The 18,670-nt window shown below is 47.9% G+C and overlaps 2 protein-coding genes across 2 annotated transcripts; both read right to left on the bottom strand.

Moving 5' to 3' along the window:
* Positions 1 to 13,534: 13,534 nt before the first annotated feature.
* Positions 13,535 to 14,959, bottom strand: LOC136519848 (aspartyl protease family protein At5g10770-like). Its single transcript, XM_066513228.1, has 2 exons — positions 14,812 to 14,959; positions 13,535 to 14,727 (listed from the first exon to the last, which is right to left on the bottom strand). Exons 1-2 carry the CDS (start codon positions 14,957 to 14,959, stop codon positions 13,535 to 13,537), a joined length of 1,341 nt encoding a protein of 446 aa, XP_066369325.1.
* A 2,806-nt stretch (positions 14,960 to 17,765) lies between these two features.
* Positions 17,766 to 18,107, bottom strand: LOC136523957 (uncharacterized mitochondrial protein AtMg00810-like). The gene has a single exon (XM_066517464.1). It carries the CDS (start codon positions 18,105 to 18,107, stop codon positions 17,766 to 17,768), a length of 342 nt encoding a protein of 113 aa, XP_066373561.1.
* Between the last annotated feature and the right edge of the window lie 563 nt (positions 18,108 to 18,670).

The following is an 18,670-nucleotide window of genomic DNA, read 5'->3' as shown; positions in this document are numbered from 1 at the left end:
TCTCTCCGCTATGAAAAAATATTGGTACAACATAAGATTAAAAAGGAAGCTTTCTATATGGTCCACAATAGCTTAATAGTAGGCTGTAGTACACACACACATATATATAGTTATATATATAGGGAGAGTATATTCAATAGCCGGCCATTTACGATAATTTTATATACTAATTTACGATAATGTTAATACATATTTACGATAGTTGGGTTACTGTAACATATGTGAATATTTACCATAACGTTATAGTAAACCACTTAGTAAGGAGTTACTATAATCTCATAAATTAACATAGTAATTATCGTAACTCAAAGTGGCTACAGAATAAGTTATTTTGTAGCCAGCTACAGGGTAGTGTGTGTGTATATATATATATACACACCTGCTGTCGATGTTTCACCACCGATAGCCTACCACGGGGTACCCGGGGCAGTTTGTTCGGGCTTCAGTGTATGCAGAACTCGACGGTAAACGCAAGAGACAGTCGATTTATCCTAGGTTCGGACCCTCGATCAGTGATCGAGTAATAGCACTACTGTCTAGGCGGCGTTAGCCATTTGCGTTGGATTGATTATCAAGTGTTGCAGTTATTCCTCTAGGAACCCTACCCCCCTTTATATAGTTAGGAGGTCAGAGTCCTAGTCGGTTTACAATAAGAGTTCCTAGTAGGATTACAGAATAATACTACTACTAAGATTATATGGAAAAGAATCCTAGTTAGACTAGATCTTCTCTCTTCCTTGAAGGGTATCCCATGGGTCCCGCATTGACAAGCCCCTGAGCACTTCATGGTTGAGCTCTGGAAGCCTCGTCTTGTTCCTTTAGGTCTTGCCGAGTAGGAACAAGCGTCGTCCGAGTGCTTTCTTGAGCGAAACCGTGTAGCGTTTCGTGAGATCTTTGGGTGGTGTGTACCCTTCTTTTTTTTTGAAGAAAAAAGTACTCCCATCTAGGTGTTGCCCCCGAGCCTCTTGCTATTTGGAACAAGGAGCTGGAGGGTCTTGTCTTGAAATTGCTTTGATTCTTCGTCGGGTTCTTTATAAAAAAGAACTCGGATATAGCTCGGTTCGGGTTCTTTTTGTCTTGTGGCCTTGAGGTGGTCTGTCTTGAAGAAGTCTTCTTGGTGACGTGCGCTTTTTTGAAGAAAAAAAGAGCACTCACTGAGTGTAGCCCCCGAGCCTCTTGCTATTTGGAACAAAAAGTTGGAGGGTCTTGAATCTTATGTTTTTTGAAAACTCCTGTCTTGAAGAATTCTTCTAAGTGATGTGCGCTTTTTTGAAGAAAAAGTGCACTCACTGAGTGTAGCCCCCGAGCCTGTTGTTATTTGGAACAAAGAGTTGGAGGGTCTTAAATCTGAGTTGTTCAAAGAACTGAAAACCTCTCCTATTGTAGCCCCCGAGCATATATCTGGGTTCTTTTATTCAGAAAGAACTCGGGTACAGGGTCTTGACATATTCTCTGGTAGTATGCTGTTGTCAGATGTAGTTGTATAGTGGTGGTTGGGTGTAAATGCTGTTTGTTCACGAGTTATACAGTGTTGGTATATCCTTCCGAATATGCTCTTTTTTTAGTATTGTTCCTTCACGCCTGAGTACTCTTTCATTGAATTCTATCTTTTTACTGTGTCCTTTGTTAGGTTTGTTCCGTTGGTGCTCCCGGTCCATGTGCACTGCTTCTTTGGTCTATAAATACCCTCCTGGTGTGTTGTTTTGATTCATCGAGCATTTTGTTGCGTGGTCTGAAATCTCTGTAGTCATGAATATGATAGTTTGTGAAGTAGAGCAGCCCCCAGGCGTATTTTGTAGTTCTTGTATATTTTGTCATAGCTGGAGGGAGTCTTGTGATAGGGATTAGAGGTAGACTAATCTCGCAGCGGCATTGCACCAGGAAGTACGTGGCGGTAGTTGGAGGAAGTCTTGTGATGTGGGATACGTTCCTTCATCCAGCAGTTCTGGGTTGATCCTCCTCGTCTACTTTGCGACTGTCCAGTGTAGATCAACGCTTGATCCGGCATCACATCGGACTTGGGTAGATAGATGCCTGCAGGTCTTCCCTGGTCCATGTTGTCCCGCCGTGCTGCTGATTTCCGCCTTGGATGTACTGCGTTCTTCCTTTGAAGAAAACAGTGTAACCGAGTGTGGTTTGTTCTACCGAGTAGCAATTTAGAACACGTAGTCGTTCTAGAGCCTAGCTGTGCTAGGTTCCTTTTTGCTACCTTGCTCATCATAGTACCAAATTTGTTGGGTCTTGTAAGATGTGTAATCTTGTATTTTTTGAAGCTATTTATAATGGAAAGAATCTTGTCTCCTGAGTTGTCATTCTTTTTTCTGCTGATGTCCTGGTTGTTTATGAGATTCCCGAGTTCTTTCTATAAGAACCGAGTTCTTGTGTTCCTTGTGAGGTAACCCTTCATTGCTTCATGGTTGATGAGTTCTTTTTGTAGCAATATGATAACTCTGCCGTGATGCTGGATGGATAAGTCTGAAATCTGCCCGTTGAACTGTACCTTTGTGTAGAAATGTGTCGTCCATCATTTCAGCTGTGTCAGTTGTGTTGGGAAATGGATCATTGCATTCTCATGCCGTGTTTAAATGGGCCTGGTGGGCTGCATTTTTATTGCTGTAAAAATCTATTTAAAGGCCTTTCTTCTTCTTTTTCTTTGCTACCCTACTTGTGCCTTGAAACCCTAGTCTTCAAAACTCTGTCGTTGCCATCGTCGCCGTCATCTGAGCGCCGCCATCTGAGCATCATCGTTTCTTAGTGCTTTATTGCTTTCGCTAGTATATGGGTAGGAAGAAATCAGCGAGCAAGTCCCAGGCAACCTTTCTAGACGAGGAGGCATAGCTTTCTGTGATTGAAAATCAAGAATTCATGGCCATGAGGGCTGCTCAGAAGATCTAGCTGGCTCTGACTACGACTGAGGATTAGTTGCGCAAGCCTGTCAGTGATGGTCTGATCCAGGACAAGGAGTTTGCTGATTGGAAAGCTCCAGGCCAGCATCGGATCCTAACTCTAGGCCCTGGTGAGATTGTTCTTTTTGTCTCCTTTATCCGTGCTGGGTTTTGCCTTCCTGCTTCTGCTTTTCTTCATCGATTTCTCAGTTATTTTAGGATTAGCTTGAACCATCTTGCTCCCAATGTTGTCCTTCATCTTTCTGTTTTTGTTCATCTTTGTGAAACTTTTCTTGGAATTCCTCCTTCTCTTTCTCTCTTTCGTTACTTCTTCCATCTGAAGCCCCAACCCCGCAGCGATGACACCCATGTTCTTGGTGGCTACGGAATTCAGTTTCGTCAGGGTCGTAAGAGTAAATTATTTGATTATGACTTGGTTGATTCTATGAGGGATTGGCGTGCCGACTGGTTTTATGCCGCTAATATGATTCCTCCTCTTGCTCTTCATTCTGGTTCTGGTCCCGTGGTTAATGATCGATGGGATAAAAATCTCCTAACAATGGATGAGCTCCAGGCGATCAAGTCGTTTCTTGAGAGGATATATACTCTAAAACAGCAAGGCTTGACCGGCTTCGGGATCATTTCTAGTTTTCTTTACCGCCGTGTTCAACCTCTGAAGGAGCAAGAGAATTATGGTTTTGAGTACTCTAGGGCAAAGGACCCTTCTCATATGGTCCCTACCCTTGAGTTGACTGATGAGGAGGTGCTCGAGCGCCTTCAGAAGATGTTGAAAGGAGTAAGCGTCGCCCCGTATGCTGTCCCTGAGTATTGTGCTAACAACCTGCCTCCTGCTGTGAGTTGTTTTTTCTTATGCGGGTACTTTTTGTATTTCCTTTGCTGTCTCCACTTTTTGCTTAATCTTTCTCGTTTGGTTGTTTTACTCTTTTATAGGAATTGGGGCGTAACTTCATTGATCCAATCCCCCTTGATGATCGCCCTGCCATGGTGGAGACTAGGGAGAATCTTGCTGGGGCATCTTTAACCAGTAAGTTTCAAACCACCACGATGTTTCCTGGTGTTTCTTCTGCAGTTCTTGATGCATATGTAGAGTATGTTCCTCGTCCAGTTCCTCGAGCTCCTCGTAGTGTCGGAAAAAGGGGGCGAGCGGATTGTTCTTCTTCTGGTTTGTCTGCTACCAAGAAGTCTCACCAGTCGAGTACTTGTCCAGGTACTCAAGTTATTGGTAGCGTGCTCCTAGGTGAGCATATTAATACGTTTTGTCTTTTTGTTGTTTGTTTGTGCCTTTAACTGAGTACTTTTCTCCTTTTTCAGATGGCGCTGTGGTTGGCTTTTTTGAGAGTGAGGTAGATGAGGATGATGATGCGGCCCTTGTCATGCGTCGGTGAGTTGTTTTCTTGTTTTTCTATTGTTGAACACCTCTTTTTGTTCTAACTTTAGCCTTGTTCTCTTGTAGTAAGCGGTCGTCGAGCTCTAGTTCTTCTGGGGCTCCGGTACCGACCACGCCACTCCTGTCGTAGAGTGGTGATATTTTTGCTGCTATAGTTCCCCCTCTGAGGTCTTCTGTTCATCTTGAGGGTTTTATGAAGAAGAAGATAGCTAGGTGAGTGAATCCTGGTTATGTTTCTTTGCTTCTGTTTTCCTTTTTTCTGATTCATATTCTTATCGTCGAGTTTCCTTATCATCTTACAGACCCGCGCCTTCCCTTAACCCTCCGTCGACCTCTTGTCAGTCCTCTGGTGCACCCCTGAGTACTGGGTCTCAGGACTTGGAATGTACGGTCGATGAGGTGGCTGTGAGGGAGACAGGGTTCCCTAATGATCACGCTGCTGCGGATTTGCTTACTCTGGGGGTGACCGTGGCCGTGGCGGTGGATCCATCTGAGGAGGTAGCCGGGGCTTCCCAGGGTACGGCCCTAGTCTTGTCTTCTTTGCCTCTGCTGGCTTCTCCCTCTACTCCTCTTGCTAGTGGCGTTCAACGTTTGGATGATGATGTGGTGCAACAATTCGATGCCACTCATCGGTTGTCAGAGCTGACCGCTGCCTGGGGAACCTTTGCGACTTCTTTTGGGAAAAAACTCCAGGTAAGTTTTTATGAAGTTCTTTCTTTGGATGTTCATCTTTCTTATGTTCTTATGTCTTGTTTTTCTCTCTCTTTTGTTCAGTCTTTTTCTCGAGATCATACCAGCTTCTTTTTCTTGTCTGAAACCGAGAAAAAGTTGTCTTCTGAGGTTAGTGCCCTAAAAATAGAGCTTGACCTCTGTCGAGCTGAGATGGAGACCGAGCGTCAAACGCATCAAAGGGAGGAACAAGCTCTCCGTGCCCGGGTGGTTGAAGCAGAAAAGCTAAGGGATGCTGCTATCCAGGAGGCCTTGAAGAATGTGGAGGCCATGAAGAATGAGTGCAATGGTATTGCGGGTTCTTTTTGTTTCCTTTTCTATTCAAATTTCCCTCTCTGCTGACTTGTTTTTTGGTGCCTGGTTTAGCTCTCCGAGTTGAAAAGCAGAAGCTCTCGGAGGGTATTGAGGAAATGAAGATACTTGTTCGCAATAGTCACAACAGGGCTGAGTAGGTAATTACTTGTGCTAAAGAAGAACTCGCGCTTGCCAAATTGATTAGGCATGGAGCTGATAGGGATCTTGTGCAGGTCCAAAAAACTGTTGAAGTCTTGACTAGCAAGTTGGCGATGGCTACTGAGAACTAGAATGCTTTGTGGAAATCATTTCGGTCAGTAGCCGATCTTCTCCAGACTCCAACAGATGATGGTCAATCTTGGGCTCAGTTTATTCCTTAATTTCCGACCCATTTCCAGGAGTTCGTGAAGAGGTGCGCCCAACTATGTACCAAAAATGTTCTTGCCCAGGTCCGGGTTCTTGCTCCGGAGGTGCCTTTGTCCATGATTGCAGAGGAAGCCGAGAGTGAAGAATATTTGGATGCCATTGAAAAGGTGGAGCCTAAGGTCGAAGATTTAGCCAGGAGGATTGTGGATAATCTTAATATTGATATTTCTTCTCCTGATGACGATGCTTGATGTAATTGACCTTTGTACTCCTGCCTTTGTAATAGGATATTATGCTTCTTTTTGAATGAAGATTCTTTATTTTTTGTTGATGTCTTCTTTGTCTGGATGCCTTCGCCTTGTTTATTCTTTAAATTAGTTGTCCAAGTGATCAGAATTTTTTTGAGTAGTTGTTTGTTGGTTGTGGTGCACATCCATAGTTGATGGTGGCCGTGTTGTTTCATCCATTGTAGGATCGCTCCTTGATAGGTCGAGCGTTTGTATGTCTTTTATCTGCGCCGTGTAATCAACTCGGTATATGTAGATCGTTGTCTTGTCAAATCTTCTTGATTTTGTCAAGTGCTTGTTAGGCTTTCGTCTACGCCGTGTAAACAACTTAGTATATGTAGATCATTGTCTTGACAAACTTTCTTGATTTGTCGAGTGCTTGTCTGGCTGCTGTGTAAACAACTTGGGTTAAGTAGATCTTTGTCCTGTCAACCTTTTTGTTCTTGTTAGTACTGAAGAGACTTAGGACCAGCGATCTCAAGTATCTTCAGCTTCTTCTTTTTAGCTTTTTTGCTTAACTCGAGATGTGGCCAGGTTCTAGCTCTTTCCCTGGTTGTAAAAACATCTTAGGATCGGTTCAGGTGTTGGCTTATTTGCTATCCTCATCGGCAGGCTCAAGTATCTTTTCACCTTTTTTGTTCACGGTCGGTATGCTCAGGCATAATTTTAGCCATTTTGCTTTTTGGTTCGGGTGTTAGCTTATTAGCTACCCTCATCGACGAGCTCAAGCATCTTTTCAGCTTTTTTGCTCTCGGCCGGTATGCTCAGACATAATTTCAGCCATTTTGCTTTCTAGTTCGGGTGTTAGCTTATTAGCTACCCTCATCGGCGGGCTCAAGCATCTTTTCATCTCTTTTGCTCTCGGCTGATATGCTCAGGCATAATTTCAGCCATTTTGCTTTTTGGTTCAGGTGTTAGCTTATTAGCTACCCTCATCGACGGGCTCAAGCATCTTTTCAGCTCTTTTGCTCTCGGCCGGTATGCTCAGGCATAATTTCAGCCATTTTGCTTTTTGGTTCGGGTGTTAGCTTATTAGCTACCCTCGTCGGCGGGCTCAAGCATATTTTTAGCTCTTTTGCTCTCGGCCGGTATGCTCAGGCATAATTTCAGTCATTTTGCTTTTTGGTTCGGGTGTTAGCTTATTAGCTACCCTCATTGGCGGGCTCAAGCATCTTTTCAACTCTTTTGCTCTCGGCCGGTATGCTCAGGCATAATATCAGCCATTTTGCTTTTTGGTTCGGGTGTTAGCTTATTAGCTACCCTCATTGGCGGGCTCAAGCATCTTTTCAGCTCTTTTGCTCTCGGTCGGTGTGTTTAGCGAAAACAACTCGGGAAAAGTCATAATAAGACATATGTTGTCGAGGAACACCATCTTTATTGATCATGAACCGGTGTGTTTAGTGAAAACAACTCAGAAAAAGTCATAATAAGACATATGTTGTCGAGGAACACCATCTTACTGATCATGAACCGGTGTGTTTAGTGAAAACAACTCAGAAAAAGTCATAATAAGACATATGTTGTCGAGGAACAACATCTTTATTGATTATGAATGTTTATCTCTTGTGGCTTGTACATATATTCTTCTTTGAGTTGTTTTCATGCGTGGAATCTTCTTAGTTGGCTGATGTGCCATGTATTGTTGACTTCTTTTCCATCTTTAGTTATCAACTTGTACGTGCCTGGTCCGGTGACTTTTGTGACAATAAAAGGACCTTCCCATGGACTGAGTAGTTTATGGCATCCGTCGATTTTTTGTATTCTTCTTAGTACTAGGTCTCCGATTTGGAGTGATCGAGGCTGGGTATTCTTGTTGTAGTGGCGACTTAAACCTTGGAGGTATTTGGCTGATTGAACGGTAGCATTTACTCTGACTTCTTCTGTACTGTCGAGTTCTAATCTTTGGGTGTGTTCTGCTTCTCCTTCGTCATATTGTTCTATCCTTGGTGCCATCCAGATCAAGTCGGCAGGTAGTATGGCTTTTGATCCGTAAACTAGGAAGAAAGGTGAGTATCCGGTGGCTCTGCTTATTTGAGTTCGAAGTCCCCATACTACTTTGGGTAATTCTTCAATCCATTTGGATCCATAGTCCACTAGTTCTTCATATAATCTTGGTTTTAACCTGGTTAGTATGAGTCCATTAGCCCTTTCTACCTGTCCGTTGGCTTCTGGATGTGCGACTGATGCGTAATCTATGCTGAAGCCGCAATCCTGTGCCCAACTTTGGAATTCTATAGCTGTAAAGGGAGGACCCAAATCTATGATGATTCGATTGGGCATGCCGAAGCAGTGCATAATGTCTTGGATGAACTCGACTGCTTTGGCTGCGCAGTATTTTGTGAGTGGTTTGTATTCAATCCACTTGGTGAACTTGTCAATTGCTACAAAGATGTACTCGAAACCGCCCTTTGCTTTCTTGAGAGGTCCAACTTGATCCAGCCCCCAGCAGGAGAAAGGCCAAGCGGGTGGGATGCAAATGAGATTGTGAGCTGGTACATGAGCTTGTCTTGCGAACATTTGACAACCTTTGCATTTTCTAATGAGTTCTTCTGCGTCTTTCAAAGTTGTTGGCTAGTAGAATCCGGTGCGGAATGCTTTGCCGACTAGTGTTCTTGAAGCGGCATGATTTCCATAGCAACCTGAGTGTATTTCGTCTAAGATCTCTTTGCCTTTTTCAAACGAGACACATTTTAGGAGTACTTCTGATGATGTGGCTCTTCTGTACAGCTTGTCCCCTACTAGGACGTAGTTCTTGCTTCTGTGAATAACTCGGGTAGCCTCCGCTTTATCTGTTGGCAACTTATTCTCTTTGATATAATCGATAAAAACCTGGGTCCATGAGGTGATGATTACTAGAATCTGGGTGCCTTTAGCTAGGAGTTCAAGAGTTATCTCACCGGGTTGTTTGATAGAGGGAGTTGATAACTCCTCTATGAATACGCCGGGTGGGACCTTCGCCCTGTCCGATCTGAGCTTGGCGAGGACATCTGCTGCAATATTAGAATCGCGCTGGACATGTAGAATTTCCAATCCTTGAAAATGTTTTTTGAGTTTTCATATTTCAGCATAGTAAGCGTCCATGTTTTCTTTGGTGCAGTCCCAATCTTTGTTGACTTGGTTGATGACTACTACCGAATCGCCGTATACGAGTAATCGCTTGATTCCGAGGGTAATTGCTACTCGGAGTCCATGGATGAGGGCTTCGTATTCTGCTTCATTATTTGTAGCTTGCCATAATATCTAAAGGACATACTTGAGTTGTTTTCCGTCTGGAGAAATGAAGAGAACACCTGCACCGGCTCTGCCTAGCTTGAGCGATCCATCAAAGTACATCTTCCAATGGTCAAGATGGTATTTGACATAGGTTGTTGAATTTTTGTCCACTCGGCAACAAAATCGGCAAGGGCTTGAGATTTAATTCCCTTCCGTGGGGTGAAATCGATATTGAGAGCACCAAGTTCAACTGCCCACTTAGATATGCGCCCTGTTGCATCTCTATTGTGTAGGATGTCTCCGAGTGGGAAATCTGTCACCACGGTAATCTGGTGGCTTTTAAAATAGTGGCGAAGCTTGTGTGAAGTGATCTACTACTGTGGGGGTATGGCCCCCAAGACATGGGCCGCACCATCGGAGGTGGCCCAGCCCATAAGATCAAGGCATACACGGCGCTACTCGGCGTGCACCATAAGACATTATATAGTACCAAATAGGATACTTACCTTGTAACCCTACCTCCTCTAGAGTATATAAGGAGAGGTAGGGGTCCCCTAGCGGATAGGATCCACAACGATCTATCAGATCGGATCTACATACAGATCAATACAATACACCAAAGACACAGGACGTAAGGTATTACGTCGATCAGACGGCCCGAACCTGTCTAAATCGCTGTCTCTACGCCTTGTGTCACCATCCGGTTCCTGATTACGCGCACCCCCACCGACAAATCTACCACCGCGGGATACCCCTCGGTGGACTGCTGAGCATATTCTGTCGACAGTTGGCGTGCCAGGTAGGGGTGTGCGCTTGATCCATGGCAAGCCAGATGGACCTCAAATCAACAATGCGTTCTCGTCATCAATCTCGTAGAGATCCATGCCGGTCCACGACGACGATTCATCGCTGCTACACTAGCCCCTGCGACAGCAGATCCGATCTCAGAATCACCTCCGAGGTCGTCTTCACCAACAACTCACCGCCTGCCAGGTGTTCGCCATCAACTCCAACCAGATAGCACCATATGCCGCCGACCAGACGCTCCGTCCAAAGCTAAGTCACACTTTAATATTTTCCTAAATATTCTCCAATCTCCGTATATCGCCATGATGTTTCTCCGAATTGTTTTCTCTATATTTGCTCTCCAAATGATTTTTTGAACCCCTGAACAGTCGCGTTGATGCTCGGACGCCTCTAGAGATGGCCCTATCTCTGGCTCATCCCTACACGTGCTACGGGCTCCACGCTCTGTGTTATGGGTGGTCGGCAGCGGCTCCTTGGTCACGCATGTTCCTCCTACACATGCACGGGCTCCGCGCTCGACATTATGGACTATGGGCTAGTTAGGGCTGAAGACTCAGCTACACACTAACTAGTTGGGCGGTTTATATTAAATATAAATATATTTTCACGCCAACTGATCACCAAACTGCATACGCCGTTTCATCACCATTGCTGATTTTTCTTCGAAGTTTATTTATTTGTGCGTCATGTACTACCCATTCTACATGTTTGTATTGCAGGATCATCATCCAGGTGATCGGACCACCTGGTGCTCGGACTTCTCCACTGATCAACTGGTCGGACCGCTTGGTTCATGGACTCCATCACCGACCAGTTGATCGGACTATTCGCCGGTCGTTTCTACTCAATGTTCCCTTCGCCGCCGACCAGTCGACCAGACTGTTTGTCGCTCGTGCTTCATCGCCAACGACGCCGGTTACTCCTTGGCCCTCGGATTCTATGTGCTCGAGGACTAAGTGGGCACACTTCATCACACGGACGTCATCAGCTACGTCGATGCTCAGACCTCGGCGCCTACGCCGGGCACTCCTCGGTGCTCAGACCTTGCCGCCTACGCCGGGGACTCCTCGGTGCTCGGACATCGCCGTCTACGCCGGGGACTCCTCGGTGCTCGGACCTCGCCGCCTACGCCAAGGACTCCTCGGTGCTCGGACATCACCGCCTACACCAGGGACTCCTCGGTGCTCGGACCTCACCGCCTACGCTGGGGACTCCTCGCACTCGGTGCTCGGACATTACCAGCGACGCCGGGGACTCCTCGCTCCTCGGTGCTTGGACATCGCCGCCTATGCCGGGGATTCCTCGGTGCTCGAACCTCGCCGCCTACGCTAAGGACTCCTCGGTGCTCGGACATCACCACCTACACCGGGGACTCCTCGGTGCTCGGACCTCGCCGCCTACGCTGGGGACTCCTCGCTCCTCGGTGCTCGTGCATCGCCAGTGACGCAGGGGACTCCTCGCTCCTCGGTGCTTGGACATCGCCGCCTACGTCGGGCACTCCTCTGTGCTCGGACCTCGCCGCCTACACTGGGGACTCCTCGCTCCTCGGTGCCCGGTCATCGCCAGCGACGCCGAGAACTCCTCGCTCCTCGGTGCTCGGTCAACGCCAGCGATGCCGGGGACTCCTCGCTCCTCGGTGCTCGGACATCGCCGCTTACGCCAGAGACTCCTCGGTGCTCGGTCATCGCCAGCGACACCGGGGGCTCCTCGCTCCTCGGTGCTTGGTCATCGCTGCCTACGTCGGGGACTCCTCGCTCCTCGCTCCTCGGTGCTCGGTCATCGCCAGCGATGTCGGGGACTCCTTGTTCGGTGCTCGGTCATCGCCGCCTACGCCGAGGACTCCTCGCTCCTCGGTGCTCGGTCATCGCCGCCTACGCCGAGGACTCCTCGGTGCTCGATCATCGCCGCCTATGCCAGTGACTCCTAGCTCCTCGCTCCTCGATGCTCGGTCATCGCCGCCTACGCCGGGGACTCCTCAGTGCTCGGTCATCGCCAGCGACGCCGGGGACTCCTCGCTCCTCGGTGCTCGGTCATCGCCGCCTATGCCGGGGACTCCTCGCTCCTCGGTTCTCGGTCATCGCCAGCTACACCGGGAACTCCCTAGGTGGTCGGACATCGCCGGCTACACCGGGGACTCCTCGGTGCTCGGATCTTGCTACGTCTCGTCGGTATGCTATCAAGCTGCTCCATGCTGTTCAGATCAGGGTGCTGATCTTAGGCAGCACGTCTGGGGTCTTGATACGCGCATGTCAGACGACGTCGGCAAGCTTTTAGACTTCTTTGACCCTGCTATAAGATTCATTCTTCATCTTCTAGCAGGCTCAGGGACTAAGTGGGCACACTTCACCTTGCGGTGAATGTGCTTGTTCTCATCTCGAGGCTACGCTCGAGGACTGGTTGCCTGCTTTGGCTGGTTTTCTACTTTATGACCCTGCCACCACATGACTACGTCACCTGTCAGGCTCGAGGACTAGCTGTGGGGGGTATGGCCCCCAAGATATGGGCCGCACCATCGGAGGTGGCCTAGCCCACAAGATCAAGGCGTGCACGGCGCTGCTTGGCGTGCACCGTAAGACATTGTATAGTACCAAATAGAATACTTACCTTGTAACCCTACCTCCTCCAAAGTATATAAGGAGAAGTAGGAGTCCCCTAGCGGATAGGATCCACAACGATCTATCAGATCGGATCTACATACAGATCAATACAATACACCAAAGACATAGGACGTAGGGTATTACGTCGATCAGACGGGCCGAACCTGTCTAAATCGCTGTCTCTACGCCTTGTGTCACCATCCGGTTCCTGATTACGCGCACCCCCACCGACAAATCTACCATCGCGGGATACCCCTCGGTGGACTGCCGAACATATTCTGTCGACAACTACCCTGTAGCTGGCTACAAAATAACTTATTCTGTAGCCACTTTGAGTTACGATAATTACTATGTTAATTTATGAGATTATAGTAACTCTTTACTAAGTGGTTTACTATAACGTTATGGTAAATATCCCCATGTGTTACAGTAACACAACTATCGTAAATATGTATTGACATTATCGTAAATTAGTATATAAAATTATCGTAAATGGAGGTGGCTACAGAATAACTTATTTTGTAGCCGGCTACTGAATATATATATATATATATATATATATATATATATATATATATATATATATATATATATATATATATATATATATATATAAAGGTGAGATTATTCTCTTGCTAGATTATGAGAACGTTCAGAAGCAAATACAGCATGTCGTTCTCAGAATATATTTAGTAGTGCCTGATTCTGTGCTTGCCCCAATCTCTGAAGGAGTTGGTAAGAAGAACTCGTCCTATTGGCTTGGAAGATGCTAAATATCAGGAACCCGCAACCAGAGCACGTCACAAGAAAATCAATAAGCATCATGAGCACACAGACGTACGTTCCCATGTACTAGCACCGAACCACATATACTGCTTCAGCATGCACCGGCTCGGAATCCGACGATACCACGGCCGGCATCGTAGAGCACCTCGAGCGTGCGCTGATTCACGTTCCGATGATGCCGAGGCCGACGTCTGGTCCTGATTCCCGGAAGGCGAGGCAGTCCTTCACCAGAATCCCATTGGGGACGTCGAGGTCGATGGTGGCGCCGCCACGGAACGTGAACGCGACCCTCGGCACGGTGACATTGCTGTAACCGGTGAAGTTGTAGCAGGTGTCAAAGTCCTCGCTTGGCACCATGGGGTACGCCGCCAAGGCCATCCGGAGCGCTGCCTCCACCGCGTTGTACGCAGTTTCCGGGAGCTCCGTGACGATCGTGCCGGAGTCTATGATCATGCCACCACGGAACGCCGATTGCGGGATGTCCAGCGGCTTCCCACCCACGCTTATGCCTGTCATCGTCACCATGTAAAACGTTGCATACCCCGGCAGGTGCCTCATTGGAGTGAACACGAAGGCCGACGTGTTGGCGCTCGGCGGCGCGCCTAGGGCTAGGAACCCCGCTTCGCTGTTTAGCGCCGGGAGGCAGTACGAGAAGGCGCCACCGTAAACCGAAGACGTCTGCGCGACAAGCGACTCTGGCGCGCCTCCGAGTCCTAGGAGGCCGTCGTACTTGTCGTTGGGACCACGCTGGTCGTGGCCACAGCCGAAATGGAAATCCTTGACGGTGACCCCCGGAGCGAGCGTCAGCGTCTCGTTGCTGTACACACCCCTGCTATGCGAACCGTCTGCGTACTCGACGGAGTATCCACACTGGCTGCCGCCGCCCGCGCAGCCATTCTGGTAGTGGTTTCCGGCGAGCTTCCTGCAAGTGTCCGTGTGACAGGCGATGGGAGCGTACGTGGAGGACTTGCTCGGATCAAAGAGAGGATCCTTCTGCGGGTAGCACCTGGTGGAGTTGCACGGCGTGCACTGCACCCACGAGACATCGCTGCCGGTGTCCATGAGGAGGACCAGTGGCACGGATGGCGTGCCGAAGCCCAACGTGATGACGTACTCCAGCGAGTCCACAAAACCGCCTAGGCGGGTCGGGAAGGTCACAGCGGCATCGTCTGGCGTACTCGCCATGCCCATGCCCTTGGACGCTTGCCTCATGATGTAGTTCGTGCGGGCGCGGCTATGGCGGAACGTTTCGGAGAAGGACGGCGTCGACACGTTAGAGTACTGTGACGGCGCGCACGGGCCGTACCGGTGCACTAGTGGCATTGACACAGTGGCGCTGCTCGGCTCCAGATTCACTGAAAGTCATCATGCGTATGGTAACTTATTAGTCACATGTGTGCAGGCCGCCAAACAAGTGATGCCGCCGAAATTGAGATCACGTAGACACGTACCTCTGGATGCAGAGCATACTGCTTCTGGCTCATAAGACCTGCGTTGCTCCACTACAAACCCATGCTCGTTGCCTCCATGAGCGATGTAGCAGCAGTAGCTACACAAGACAACGAACAGAAGCAGAAGAGAACCCATGGAAAAATATGTGCACTCTGAACAAAGGACAGGATGAGGACGAACTAACTTATCATAGATGAATTATATAAGCATGTCTCAACTTGGATTCACAGATATCCGCCTTGAGGGCGCGAAGACTGCTAAGATGAAATGTCTTGTTATCAGGATCCAGGAGTCCTCAAACTCTTAGTAGGACGAGATTTCCTATTTGTCGTTTGTGTGTTACTGCTTTGCCACGTACGCCCCATCTTTTTTCTTGTAATAGACACACATACATGTTTTAATTCTAAATCGCCGCCATCAGAAGTTTGATTATTATATGTGTGGGCAAAATTCATCACAGCACATGTACTCGCGCCGCTAGCAGGTATGAAAATAAATGGCCTTTCACTATGGCAATGTAAGAATTTGCTGAAAGACATCACAACTATTAAAATAGTATTTTCTAGCAAAGTAGGATATAATCGAGAAAGAGAATTAACGAATCCTAAGGCAAAGGGGCGAGAAACGCAAGGCCATGCCACTCTTCGTCCGGGCTTTCTTTCCGCACTATTATGAACAGTCAAATAATGGAAAAAATTGGATTCAATTGTCAACCGGTCCTATCGAAAATAGGATTGACTATGGATTCGAGCCATAGCACATGGTTTCATAAAATCTGTACGATTTTCCCGGTCTAAATCGAGTGGGTTTCCATGAAGAAGATCTTGTTCAGCATGTTCTATTCGATACTGGTAGGAGAAGAACCCGACTCGGTATTCTTAAAAAAAAGAGGGGAAGCAGAACCAAGTCAAGATGATATGGATCGCCCCTTCTTCTCCATATGTTGACGTGAAGGAGAGAGAGAGGAGAGTAGAGAGAGTAGAAGCGGGATGTAAGTTTATAGGAACCAAGAAACTTTGTGAGAGTAACGAGTGGATCGTAGATGAACCAATTGCTATATGAGTATGCCAAAAGGTAGTCTATAAGTATGTATACAGCCAGCAACAGGCCGTATTATTAATCTTCGTCTTATGAGAGGGCCATGAATCCTAGGTGGTTCAACCGTCTTTGGTCCGCACCAAAGTGAAGTTGGTTAGATTCAACTGTCTTGGACCCACACTCAAGGCCTCTTTAATAGACTCTTCTTGCATCCTCATGTCTGGTAGTGGTCTCCGGCGAGCTTCCTACACATGTCGGTGTTGCAGGCGAGGAGAGTGTACATGGAAGACTTGCTCGGGTGAGGATCCTTCCGTGGCTAGCATTCAGTGGAGCTGCACGACGCCACTACCGCCTCACTCGCTCATTGCTTGTTAGCTATGTTAGCTGTTAGTTTGAGTCATGTAGCAAGTTGTAATCCCGTTGAACATTGTGTAGAGTCGCAGTTAGTTGATTTGATGTAGAATTACGGGTGGTTGGTGATGTGCCCTGGTCACGCCATGATCGTCATGTGTCTGTCCTGCCACGACGTCACGCACTGCGTGTGCCATGGCGATCCTAAAGAAAGGGATGTCATGGAGCCAGGCGGGGTGTTCGGGCTCCAATCCCATGTATCCATCTATCTAAAGCAATGAAAAAAATGTAGAAAAGCTGTGGTAGTTGGCTGCACCATTGTGTTCTTCTTCTCCTGTTCGCGCGCGTGTTTCTCCAGGGTTTTAGTCGTAGCGATCACCACTGATCTCGTGTGTGCCGTCATCAATCCAGGAGCTGAGCTCGGTCTTGGTTTCAACAACTGGTATTAGATCCGGTCGTGGTTGCAGCCAGTGACAGAGGAGAGCCGTGGAGGCCACAGGGTGATCTCATCCCCATTGGCCAAAGAGGTGGCGGCGAGCGGAGACGAAGAAGACGGGGGACAACAGGCCAGGCACTAGCACGGCATCGCAAGGCGTCAAGGAGAGTTCCATAGCATATGGCCGATGATGACTCGCACAAACTATGCAGAGTTGGCGATGTTGATGCAAATAGACTATGAGGTGATGGAGATCTTGGATGCGATTGATCTAGGAACTTTGGTCAGGTGCTCAATCAACCGTCAAACCATGAGCGCGATGATGAGATCGGTGCTGAAGGAGATGTGGGGAACGCTGGGCGCCAAAAAGACCGTAAAGGAGGCTTGGGAGGCGGTACAAACCACATGAGGATTGGTGATTATTTGCCTTCCAGTGTCTCCATGTGGTGATTATTTGCCTGCCGGATATAGATCGCATGAGATGCGGTGATTATTTGCCTGCCGGATATGGATCGTATGAGTGTTTTGGTCCTGCCGGGTAGATGTTGACAATCCGTATGTTTTAGTTGTATAGAGAAGTGCAAGGTATTAAATATTTCAACCCCAATTGACTTATTGGGTAATAATATGAAATATATTTCTTTTATCAAATTTGGCTCATTTTATTTTCAAGTGAAGCAAAACATCATGAAGGATGGGATTTTATTTACCTGGTACGGCTACTATGTCAACAAAGATTATATTTTGTGGAGCTAATTTATCCAAAGAAGAGTGCTAGAGCAGACTTGCTATCCACCCTCTTGCTTTGACTTCCTTGCCATGCAGCTCTCCCAAAAGCCTTGATAGCCATAGAGCTTGAGTTGCAGCAGTGGCGGTGGCGATGTACTCAGCTTCATAAATTGATAGAGCCACCACTCACTGCCTGAGTTATTGCCAGCTCACAAGACACTTGCTAAGGAAGAACATCGTTCCACTCATGCTCTTGCTTATGTCAATGTCATCGGCGATGCCGTTGTCGCAATAGCCAACGAAGTGTGTCATGTCGGGGTCCCTTGTTTAGTGCAGACAATAATCAAGGGTGCCCTCCACGTAGCGCAAAATCCACTTGACAGCCTACTAGTGCTCCACCGTGGGCCGTTCCATGAACCAACTCACGCAACCGACGGCGAGCATCAAGTCCAACCGGGTGTGCACCAGGTAGCACAGGCTGCCAATGATCCATCGGTAGAGTGTTGGATCGACCTCCTTTGCCATGCTTTGACGACTCAGCTTGAGCTCCTTCTCCATTAGTGAGTGGGCTGGATTGTAGCAGTCCAGCCTGCCTAGCTCGAAGATGCACTTGGCGTAGTGCGTCTGGCGGAGGCTGATGTCGCTAGCGTCCTGGCGTACCTCAATGCCAAGGTAGCAACAGAGGACGCCCAGGTTTCTCATGTCGACAATGGCATAGTTAAAGGCCATTTTCTCTATGCTAGTGATAATGAGGTCATCGATATAGACACTAACGAGCAGGACAGTTTGCCCGCTGCGCCTTGTCGGTACACCGTTGCCTCATTTGCGCTCTGCTGGAAGCCCATCTCCTTCAACTTCACGTTCTAGGTGCGTGGAGCCTGACATAGGTGGTACACCTTCTCTTCTTATACGACAATGGCGAAGCTTGACGGCTGGCACACATAGACTTCTTCCTTGAGGTCGACGTTGAGAGGAAGGCGGACTTGACATCCATATGGTGGCAACGCCATCCTTCTTGAGCTGCAAGCGCAAGGAGGACTTAGACCGACTCCATGCACACAACAGGAGCGAACGTCGTAATTGATCCCCTCTTGCTAGACGAAATCGTGCGCAACCAGCCTAGCCTTGTGCTTGATCACTGCCCCTGAGTCGTCCTTCTTCAGCTTGAACAACCATTTGTGGGTGATGGTGCGGTGTCCATGGGGAAGGTCGACGACCTCCCAAGTTTGGTTCCGCTCAACAGGCTTGATCTCTTTCTGCATCCAGCGCGTCACGTCGCGCCCCCTTCTGCT

Source organism: Miscanthus floridulus, chromosome 18 (genome assembly GCF_019320115.1).
Source record: "Miscanthus floridulus cultivar M001 chromosome 18, ASM1932011v1, whole genome shotgun sequence".
NCBI classification, from domain to species: domain Eukaryota; kingdom Viridiplantae; phylum Streptophyta; class Magnoliopsida; order Poales; family Poaceae; genus Miscanthus; species Miscanthus floridulus.
This window is presented reverse-complemented; position numbering and strand designations above follow the sequence as displayed.

Coding starts and splice junctions, on each gene's coding strand:
- LOC136523957 (XM_066517464.1), bottom strand. CDS start 18,107: ATGGCCTTTAACTATGCCATTGTCGACATGAGAAACCTGGGCGTCCTC.
- LOC136519848 (XM_066513228.1), bottom strand. CDS start 14,959: ATGGGTTCTCTTCTGCTTCTGTTCGTTGTCTTGTGTAGCTACTGCTGC. Junction 14,728..14,811: donor ATCCAGAGGTACGTGTCTAC/GTGATCTCAATT, acceptor GATGACTTTCAG/TGAATCTGGAGCCGAGCAGC.